Source organism: Aquarana catesbeiana, linkage group LG08, assembly GCF_042186555.1.
Source record: "Aquarana catesbeiana isolate 2022-GZ linkage group LG08, ASM4218655v1, whole genome shotgun sequence".
NCBI classification, from domain to species: domain Eukaryota; kingdom Metazoa; phylum Chordata; class Amphibia; order Anura; family Ranidae; genus Aquarana; species Aquarana catesbeiana.
In genome coordinates this window covers 209115930-209127362 of record NC_133331.1, presented here as the reverse complement: position 1 = coordinate 209127362, position 11433 = coordinate 209115930, and the positions used below count along the sequence as shown (strand labels likewise).

Here is an 11433-nt window from a genome sequence, read left to right as displayed (position 1 = left end):
GGGGTCAAGATGTATAAGCTCTGTGACAGGGCCACAGGCTATACATGTAGTTTTATGGTTTAGGAGGGAAGAGATAGTCACGTAGAGCCGTCAAACTGCCCTGACCACATAGGGAGCGCTGGCAAGATTGTGTGGGACTTGGTGTCACCCTTATTCGGAAAGGGGTACCATTTGTATGTGGACAATTATTACACGAGAGTGCCACTTTTTAGTCACTTGTTTGATCTTCAGATTGGAGCATGTGGCACCGTGCGATCTAATTACCGGGGCTTTCCCCAGCAGCTTGTAGATTCCTGTCTTAGGCTGGGGGAGAGAGCCTGCTTGAAGTGTAATAACTTGCTCGCTATGAAGTGGAGGTATAATAAGAATGTTTTCGTTCTTACCTCCCTTCATGCAGACACGACGGTCCAAATTACTACGGCGACTGGTGTTGTAGAGAAACCCCTCTGTGTCCACGAATATAACCAAAATATAGGAGGGGTGGACCTCAATGACCAGTTGTTGTCGCCGTACCTAGTTGCCCGTAAGGCCAGATGCTGGAATAAAAAAGTGTCTGTTTATTTCATTTGGCTTTGCTGAACACTCATGTGCTATACAGAGCTTTAGGACGGACTGGATCCTTCCTTAAATTCCAGCAAGAGATCATTAGAGCCCTTTTGCTTCCAGATGGTGCTCCACCTCACCTTCCCAATCCAAATGCAGTAAGGCGGCTGCATGAGAGGCATTTTCCGTATGTCCTCCTGAGTACCCCTACCCAACGAGCCCCCCAAAGAAAATTTTGTGTCTGTAGAAAGCGCGGATATAGGCGTGACACCTGCTATTTTTGTCCCTCCTGTCCTGACAATCCTGGTCTTTGCATTGGTGAATGTTTTGAACGCTACCATACACTAGTGGAGTTTTAGCGTAGGGTACAGCATTGCACAGACTAGGCATACTTTTACAGGGTCTCCCAAGATGCCATCGCATTTTGAGAGACCCAAACCTGGAACCAAACCCTTACAGTTACAAATAAAAGTGTAAAAAAAAAAAAAACAGTAAAAAATAAAAAACCACAAAAAAATATAAAATAAAAAACCCACAAATAGTTGTTGTTTTATTGTTCTCTCTCTCTCTCTATTCTCTCTCTATTGTTCTGCATTTTTTTACTGTATTCTATTCTGCAAAGTTTTATTGTTATTATGTTAATTTTTTTATACTTTACTGTTTACTGTTTTTTCTTGTTAACCATTTTTTTGTTTTCAGGTACGCCATTCAGCTGCAGCGCATATTTATTTATTTTGACAGCAACAGAGTTTGCTCCCATGATACATAAAGCCGTGATTCCAGCGCTGTAGGAGGTGATTTCACCACCAGTTAAAAACAAAACGGTGCATGTATGCCCATCATTACAAGTGGGTGGATGAAGGGAGGTATTCTAATGGTGGGCATACCCACCGATCAATCTCTTTTTTTCGTTCAGCCCACAGGCTGCATGAAAAAAAAGATTACAATATATGCCCAACAAGGACCAGCAATGTACTGGTATGTTGCTGGACTTTGAGTGGTTATACCAGAATGATGCCTGCGGGTTTAGGTATCATCTTGGTATCATTCTTTTCAGCCAGCGGTCGGCTTTCATATAAAAGCAATCCTAGTGGCTAATTAGCTTCTAGACTGTTTTTACAAGCAGTGGGAGGGAATGTCCCCCCCCCCACTGTCTTCCATGGTTTTCTCTGGCTCTCCTGTCCCAACAGGGAACCTGAGAATAAAGCCGGTGGTTCTGCCAGCTGACCATAGAGCTGATCAGAGACCAGAATGGCTCCAATCGTCTCTATGGCCTAAGAAACCGGAAGCCACGAGCATTTCATGACTTAGATTTTGCCAGATATAAACAGCGCCATTGGGAAATTGGGAAAGCATTTTATCACACCGATCTTGGTGTGGTCAGATGCTTTGAGGGCAGAGGAGAGATCTAGGGTCTAATAGACCCCAATTTTTTTTCAAAGAAAGAGTACCTGTCACTACCCATTGCTATCATAGGGGATATTTACATTCCCTGAGATAACAATAAAAATTGTAAAAAAAAAATCTAAATGAAAGTAACAGTTTAAAAATAAACTAAAAAAGCAAAATAAATAATTAAAAAAAAAAGCACCCCTGTCCCCCCCTGCTCTCCGCAAAGGTGAACGCAAGTGTTGGTCTGGCGTCATATGTAAACAGCAATTGCACCATGCATGTGAGGTATCATCATGAAGGTCAGATAGAGGGCAGTAATTTTAGCAGTAGACCTCCTCCGTAAATCTAAAGTGGTAACCTGTAAAGGAGTTTAAAGGCTTTTAAAAATGAATGTAGTTTGTCGCCGCTGCACGTTTGTGCTCAATTTTAAAGCATGTCATGTTTGCTATCCATGTACTCAACCTTAAGATCATCTTTTTTATTCCATCAAACATTTGGCCAATATAGTGTGTTTTAGTGCATTAAAATGAGAAAAAGTGGGTTTTTTCCCAAAAAAATACGTTTGAAAAATCGCTGCGCAAATACTGTGTGAAAAAAAAAAATGAAACACCCACCATTTTAATCTGTAGGTCCTTTGCTATAAAAAAATATATAATGTTTGGGGGTTCAAAGTAATTTTCTTGCAAAAAAAAATAAATATTTTTTCATGTAAACAATAATTGTCAGAAAGGGCTTTGTCTTCAAGTGGTTAGAAGAGTGGGTGATGTGTGACATAAGCTTCTAAATGTTGTTCATAAAATGCCAGGACAGTTCAAACCCCCCCAAATGACCCCATTTTGGAAAGTAGACACCCCAAGCTATTTGCTGAGAGGCATGTCGAGTCCATGGAATATTTTATATTTTGATACAAATTGCGGGAAAAAGAATTTTTTTTTTTTTTTGCACAAAGTTGTCACAAAATGATATATTCCTCAAACATGCCATGGGCATATGTGAAATTACACCCCAAAATACATTCTGTTGCTTCTCCTGAGTACAGAGATACCACATGTGTGAGACTTTTTGGGAGTCTAGCCGCGTACAGAACCCCGAAAACCAAGCACCACCTTCAGGGTTTCTAAGGGTGTAAATTTTTGATTTCACTCCTCACTGCCTATCACAGTTTCGGAGCCCATGGAATGCCCAGATGGCACAAAACCCCCCAAAATGACCCCATTTTGGAAAGCAGACACCCCAAGCTATTTGCTGAGAGTAATGTGCAGATCTTGCTTTTTGTCATAAAGTTTTGAAAATTGAAAAAAGAAAAAAAAATTTTTCTTTACTTTCTACATTTTCAAAAACAAATGAGAGCTGCAGAATACTCATCATGCCTCTCATCAAATAGCTTGGGGTGTCTACTTTCCAAAATGGGGTTATTTGGGGGGGGGGGTTATTCTATCTTGCCATTTTATGGCCTTCGAAACTGTGATAGGTAGTGAGGAGTGAAATCAAAAATTACGCCCTTAGAAATCCTGAAAGTGGTGCTTGGATTTCGGGGCACCGTACGCGGCTAGGCTCACAAAAAGTCCCACACATGTGGTATCCCCGTACTCAGGAGAAGCAGCAGAATGCATTTTGGGGTGTAAATCCACATATGCCCATGGCATGTTTGAGCAATATATCATTTAGTGACAACTTTGTGCAAAAAAAAAAAAAAAAAAAAAAGTTTGTCATTTTCCCGCAACTTTTGGCAAAATATTAAATATTCCATGGACTCAACATACCTCTCAGCAAATAGCTTGGGGTGTCTACTTTCCAAAATGGGGTAATATGTTGGGGGTTTGTGCCATCTTGACATTTTATGGCCTTCAAAACTGTGATAGGTAGTGAGGTGTGAAATAAAAAATTTACGCCCTTAGAAATCCTGAAGCGGTAATTGCTTTTCGTGGCCCCGTACACGGCTAGGCTCCCAAAAAGTCCCACACATGTGGTATCCCCGTACTTGGGAGAAGCAGAATGTATTTTGGGGTGTAATTCCACATATGCATATGGCATGTTTGAGCAATATATCATTTAGTAACAACTTTGTGCAAAAAAAAAAAAAATTTGTCATTTTCCCGCAACTTGTGGCAAAATATAAAACATTCCATGGACTCAACATGCCTCTCAGCAAATAGCTTGGGGTGTCTACTCTTCAAAATTGGGTCATTTAGCTAGGTTTTGTGCCATCTTGGCATTTTATGGCCTTCAAAACTGTGATAGGTAGTGAGGAGTGAAATCAAAAATTTACGCCCTTAGAAATCATGAAGGCGGTGCTCGGTTTTCGGGGCCCCGTACGCGGCTAGGCTCCCAAAAAGTCCCACACATGTAGTATCCCCGTACTCGGAAGAAGCAGCAAAATGTATTTTGGGGTGCAATTCCACATATAACCATGGCATGTGTGAGCATATATCATTTAGTGACAACTTTTTGTAAAAAATATTTTTTTTTGTCATTATTCAATCACTTGGGACAAAAAAATAAAATATTCAATGGGCTCCACATGCCTCTTAGCAATTTTATTAGGGTGTCTACTTTCCAAATTGGGGTCATTTGGGGGGGGGGTTGTACTGCCCTGCCATTTTAGCACCTCAAGAAATGAGATAGGCAGTCATAAACTAAAAGCTGCATAAATTACAGAAAATGTACCCTAGTTTGTAGACGCTATAACTTTTGCGCAAACCAATAAATATATGCTTATTGACATTTTTTTTACCAAAGACATGTGGCTGAATACATTTTGGCCTAATGTATGACTAAAATTGAGTTTATTGGATTTATCTTATAACAAAAATGAGAAAGTATCATTTTTTTTTCAAAATTTTCGGTCTTTTTTCATTTGTATCGCAAAAAATAGAAATCGCAGAGCCAATCAAATACCATCAAAAGAAAGCTCTATTTGTGGGAAAAAAAGGACACAAATTTAGTTTAGGTATAACATTGCATGACCGTGCAATTACCAGTTAAAGCAGCGTAGTGCCAAATTGTAAAAAGTCCTCTGGTCTTTGGCCAGCCAAATGGTCCGGGGCTGAAGTGGTTAAGTACAGTTAGTATTTGACTAGACTTCCACTTTAAGTCAGGAAGTAGTACTTACCATCAGGTATGTAAATGGGGGTTTGCCTCATTTAAATGACTAAACTGCCTGTGCGTCCCATCCCGAAAAAGATTGTAGAACAAGATTCCTCAAAAAATGGGACTTTAAATGGACGTCAGGCAGTAATGAGTATAAAAATTACACAATTTATTGTGCAATACATAAATTACAACATAAAACACATATAACCAATGATAAAAAACATATGTAAGGGAGAGAGTAGGGAAACCAGCTGGAGGAATGGAGGGGGCTCGCAAATGAATGTCCAACGTGTTTCAATTGCACATATAGTGCAGATGTTCCTCAGGGACCATGCGGCTTTCACCACTCCAAATGCTGTGATTCTATAAGGATAACAAAATGTGTACCATCAAGATCCTGCACAGAATATAATTGTACATTCAATGAATACGATTTATATATACAGCAATTTGTAAAAACTTCCTTTATATGGCTGGAAACACTGACCCCAAACATAAAATGATTTCACCAGCAGCTGAAAGAGACACTCAAGTACTGGGATTAAAGTATCCGTCCGGGCCAGATCGGGAGCGCCACCTCAAATATCCTAGATCAATCTGTGCTCCCAGAGTTGCTCGTGGTCATTAGGGGGGATTTAACTACAAGAGGTAGTGTCCAACTAGATGTGACAATACATATAAAGATTGGCATTAAAAAAACATATATTAAAAGAGGGCAAAAAGAAAGATATATAAGAGAATGTAGTAGTGTTTAGTTTATAAGAGGTATAGTCTTACCTTGTTTATTGAAAACATGTATATACATATATCTCATGGAGGGTGTAGCCAACCAGAGCAGGGTTCCCGTATTTTGCGATGGAACTGTGTCCAAACGAGATCATATAAGGAAAGACCCTGTGATTTTCATCCTTATGGCCAATTACCTGAAATAATAGCACTTGTCACCATCCAGAGAAAAAAAATCCATAAATAAGTAAGTGAATCCCTGTAGACCAACAACAAAATGGTCCTGAGTTCACAACCATATGTATACAGGTATAGTGGTGAAAATAGTGGGTAACTTGCCTTTGTAGATGGAACAGGAGTGTACGATTTGTCAGCTGCAAAGCCAGAGAGACTGAACAATGGCAAGAATCTACCTTATGTCAGTGAATAGTGGAAACCGGGAGACAGCACAGCTCAGGATGGAGGGTGTAAGGAGGAGCTGGCCAAATTAACTTTTTAACGTTAAACCACAGGAGATTGGTTGCTAGGACACTGGGCGGTCCTAAGCAATCAATCACAGCTTGCTAAAATGAGTAAAAAAAAGTCATTCTGCCAGCTCCCGCTGCCGCCCTCTGTTCAGAAATGTGCTGCCTCCCGGACTCCGCTGTCTACACATTCTGAGCACAACGCACTTCTGATCCCTGTATTCTGAGCACAACGCACTACTGATCCCTGCATTCTGAGCACAACGCACTCCTGATCCCTGCATTCTGAGCACAATGCACTTCTGATCCCTGTATTCTGAGCACAACGCACTACTGATCCCTGCATTCTGAGCACAACGCACTCCTGATCCCTGCATTCTGAGCACAACGCACTTCTGATCCCTGTATTCTGAGCACAACGCACTACTGAACCCTGCATTCTGAGCACAACGCACTCCTGATCCCTGCATTCTGAGCACAATGCACTTCTGATCCCTGCATTCTGAGCACAACGCACTCCTGATCCCTGCATTCTGAGCACAACGCACTTCTGATCCCTGCATTCTGAGCACAACGCACTCCTGATCCCTGCATTCTGAGCACAACACACTTCTGATCCCTGCATTCTGAGCACAACGCACTTCTGATCCCTGCATTCTGAGCACAACGCACTCCTGATCCCTGCATTCTGAGCGCAATGCACTGGTGAACCCTGCATTCTCTGCATAACGCACTCCTAAACCCTGCACTCTCTTGTAATACTTATTTTATTTTTGTTCTGAGTAAAAATATTTTATCTAGAAAAGAAATTCCCTGCCTATAGCCTCCTGAGATGTAAATCTTGCCCTGCCTGCAAATCGCATCAGACATTGCGTGCACTACTTTAAAAATTGCACTGTGCCAAACTGCATGATACTGCAAAACCATGCGATCTTGTGTCCACAAACACACTGGAAAGACACAGAACATGCCTTTCTGGCACTGTGTTCTGGAGTGAACCGTCCCTAACAACAGGACACTGTGCCCGGTGAGCTTTGACTTCATCAGTGTTGTTCAAGTAGATCTCCATCTCTCAATGTTTGCCTAACCCTGAATTCGTTTATTTAATTTTCTCACAGCAGCAGTAGCCTTGTCCAGATTATAAAGTACTCTCTCATTTACTGTGCAATTAATTTCTTACAATCCCTCATGTTTATAAAATATATATGTGTTATAATAAACCATGTTCTTCAATGAGACACCCTCCTTTCACTATAGCCACCAATCACTGCGGCACAATGGCACACTTTTTTCAGACCACCAGAAACTGTCCCTTCCATGGGCCAGCTGATTATGTTTGCCTTCTGGGCCAAATGTCCCAGTCCTCCCCTGGTCTATTACCTCCTCTGTCTGGCAAAGAGCATGCTTTGTTAAAGTAGAAGTTTAATTTTCTTACATTTTGCCTTTCCTGGTTCCTCTTCCCCTTCACCATCTAAAAAAAATGCTAATACACTTTTAAAATACAACCTTTCTGTATTCAATACACACCTTATGTGAACCTAATGATATCATCACTGTGTCTCTGTGCTTTTCTATGCAATGTGGGCAGATTAAAGCTGGTCGAAGGGGCACTTTTTTGGGGATCAGTGACACTAATACAGTGATCAGTGCTAAAAAAAAATGCACTGTCACTGTACTAATGACACTGGCAGGGAAGGGGTTAACCTCAGGGGCGATCAAAGGGTTAAATATGTTCCTGGGAGTGCTGGATAACTGTGGGGGGGGGGGGGGGGGGTGTGTGCTTTGACTAGGGGAAGACAGAGATCCGTGTTCCTGCTTAGCAGAAACACAGGATCTCCATCTTCCCCTCTGACAGACCGCCGTTCTGCCTCTCTCGGGAACGATCGCTGGGTGCCGGCGAATATTGGGTGAGTCGGACCCACTGATTGGCTCTCGCTGTGTCCAATCACAGTGGGAGTGGGTCACCAGTGGCGCTTGCACACCCCAGACCCGGAAAAGAAAATGACATACAGGTACGTGATTTTGCGCTGAAGGGCCGCCCTGCCGCAGTACATGTACGTGGGGTGGTCCGGAAGTGGTTAAAAGATCCAGAAATCCATGACTATGAAAAGCTCACAATGTGCAGTGAAATCAGTGTAAGCAATTTCAGTAGAGGAGAGAAGCATGTACAACTTTGCAAGAGTAAAAGTAAGGCTGAAGTTCCGCTTTAAAGATTCCACAATAATGAATTTCTCTGCATTTGAATGACCCTACAGGAAACGATCACTTTCCTGAAATGTGCAATACTTGGCAGTCAGCTGACATACAATGGACTTGTGTAATCATCTATAAATCATCAGCTGTTTCTGATCAAGCTGTGTTTATGCTGAAGTTGTGAACAGGTCGAGCAGAAACCATGCAGAGGATAGTCATTATTTCTATTGCACTTATTTACTTCCAAGCAACGCTCAATGCTGCAAGTAAGTGTTAATCTGTATGTTTTTCTAATGTTTCATTGATGTAAGAAATGATCTGTAAAATACATATGAAATGTGTATTTACTATCTTGCATTTGTATTCTGAATAGTCTAAGATTCTTTTTACAATGGCAAAAAACATTTATCAAGGCAGATTCCCGCTATCACGGCGTGAGCTAATAAGAGTACCATTGGGTAACGTCTACCAATGTAGAAGTTTAAATATTATAAGGAAGCAATAAAATAATACACTGGGTTATTTAGATTTTGCACCCCTTGCGAGAATAATGCCCCGTACACACGACAGGATTTTCCGACAGAAAATGTTCAATGGGAGCTTGTTGTCGGAAATTCCGACCGTGTGTAGGCTCCATCGGACATTTTCCAAGGGAATTTCCGTCACACAAAATTTAAGAGCTGATTCTCAAATTTTCCAACAACAAAATCCGTTGTCGTAAATTCCGATCGCTTGTACACAATTCCGACGCACAAAGTTACATGCATGCTCGGAATCAAGTAGAAGAGCCGCACTGGCTATTGAACTTCATTTTCCTCGGCTCGTCGTACGTGTTGTACTTCACCGCGTTCTTGAAGTTCGGAATTTTCGACAAGATTTGTGTGACCGTGTGTATGCAAGACAAGTTTCAGCCAACATCCGTTGGAAAAAAACATGGATTTTGTTGTCGGAAAATCCTATCGTGTGTGTACAGGGCATAAGAATCTTATTGTTGTACCCCAAGACTTTATCAATTACATGCTCAGGGATTCAGAGGCCATACAATTTTTTTTTTAATTGTTCTCATGAAACATGATACACCTATAACTACTATTACTTTTAGAGTTCTTAGTGAATTTAGTATTGAAGTGTTACTAAACCCACAACATTAATATCATTCTGTATATGCAGTAAAGCATGCTTGTTATACTCACTGTGGAACCTGAGGGGTTAATTCTCTGCATTGTGTAAAAAGGCTGTTTGATCATGTCTTCTCTGATCCTCCCCTTCTTTTACTGTCCCCAATCCATCTGCTGATAGTACAGAACCCTGGAGGCACTCTGAACATGCTCAGTTTAGTGTGTATTGCTAGAGAGTTTATTTATTTTATTTTTTTGGGGGGAGTGTGCATGTGATCAGCACAGGCCAATCAGCACTGTCTAGACAGAGGGTCAGGGGTCCCGCAGCTTAATAGGACAGTCAGAGGAGAATGAAAAATCTTCCTACACGCTTTAACCAGACACTGATAGAAGTCATAAGACTGCTATATACTGTTGATGAGAAAAGGTATTTAGACGTTTATATTTGCTAAAATAATTGTATGTTCTGCGTACTGTGGGAGACCAGATATAGTGAATGCGGGGTCCTGGGTTTAGTAACACTTTAAGATGAACTTCAGGCAGACATGACACCATTTAATGCAGATGTATGTAGCAAGGTCTCTGGCCTCCTTCAGTCTAATGAGAACTTTCCAGGCCAAAGATAGCTGACATCTTTCTGTATGTGCGATTTGTTGTGAGGCATAGTGAGTGCAAGGTGGACAAAGTTATTGGGTGCCAGACACTTCTTGGATGTAAAAGAGGTTTTATTTCTCTTAACAGTCCTTTTTGTATTTTTGGGGGAGGAGGGTTAGGGCCAGGACACACTTAAGTAGTTGTAAATTCAGTTGGCAGACTCCGAGACTTCAATGGGAAGACAGCCGTGCAGGGAAAGGCCCCAGCAAGGTGCCACATCTGCACATGCAGGAATGCTGTCTCCTATATAACAGTCTTTAACAGTTCCTAACTCAAACATAACAGTTCCTTCAGCTTCACTACAACTGCTTCTTGTAGTTCTCCAACACTGAGCTTCTGTTCTCTCACTGGATCCTCTGATTCACTGACTCTGAATCCCTTGAGCTCCTCTAATCTTCGCAGTGGTATCTCCCTCAAGCATCGCCCGCGCTTGATTGCTGGGTCCCTAGCTTGGCACTCAAGATACTTCTCAAGCTTCACCCCTGTCTACCGGCTCAGTCCCTGGTTTGACACACAAGGCTGCTCTGCAAGCGTCTCACCTCCGCTGGTTGGGACCCTGACTTGATCACCGCCTGAAGTTTCCCGATTCTCCACCGTGCCCGTTCGGTGAGAATGTTGCTCCCTTACTTGCTTCAGTTACTCACTGTGGTCCCTGGTAATAAGGTGGTTGCTCCCTTTGTGGTGACAGCTTCCCTTCTACCTCCGACCACGACAGGTTCTCCGGCCGCCAGAACTGTCACTTCTGGTTGGACTGCAAGCCGCAATCCCAACCCTGCGCTGCTCTCTTACTTCTGGATAGGCCCTCACACAGCCTAGCAGCCAGATGCCCCCGGGAGAGGCCCAATCTCTGGCCTAGCAGCCCAGGGCACACAACACACGTCCACCCAGACAGCTGTCTAGGTGGTACAGAACATAGATCACCTGACTCCACCCGGATATATAGGTTCTCCCAGCAGGCCAAGGGATTCAAGAAAACCCCTGCCCATTGGCTGAGATACCCCATATATCCATAACCTGATCTTGGGTTGCCCTTCTCATGTCTAGTACCACCAAGTACCCGGCCACCTAGTGGTTGAAAAGAAGAGTGCAACAAGGCCAAACTTAGGGAGAAATCAATAGATCTCTAACAATCAACCAGGATAATTACTCCTTGCAAGTAAATTTGTGAGGAGCTCCCTGTCTAAACTACAGGGTGCCACATGTATATTTGAATATGAATATGAATAAAATTAGGGTTGCACTAATACAGA

The 11433-nt window shown here is 42.2% G+C and overlaps 1 protein-coding gene and 1 long non-coding RNA gene across 6 annotated transcripts in view; one reads left to right on the top strand and one right to left on the bottom strand.

The window, feature by feature from the left end:
• Positions 1 to 5173: 5173 nt before the first annotated feature.
• LOC141106251 (uncharacterized) lies at positions 5174 to 7257 on the bottom strand. The gene is made up of 4 exons (XR_012235703.1): positions 6094 to 7257; positions 5806 to 5951; positions 5516 to 5687; positions 5174 to 5391 (listed from the first exon to the last, which is right to left on the bottom strand). It is a non-coding gene; the product is annotated as an uncharacterized lncRNA (long non-coding RNA).
• Positions 7258 to 8448: 1191 nt separating this feature from the next.
• Positions 8449 to 11433, top strand: part of LOC141106250 (uncharacterized) — an 83336-nt gene continuing 80351 nt past the window's right edge. For 2 of the 5 annotated variants that reach the window (XM_073596873.1, XM_073596871.1), the window contains exon 1: positions 8457 to 8677. In XM_073596873.1, the coding sequence (XP_073452974.1) occupies positions 8614 to 8677 (64 nt within the window). In that variant the 5' untranslated portion in view covers positions 8457 to 8613. Of the gene's footprint in view, positions 8678 to 11433 lie in introns of all 5 variants that reach the window. The other 3 variants (XM_073596874.1, XM_073596872.1, XM_073596870.1) reach the window with 3 other exon arrangements.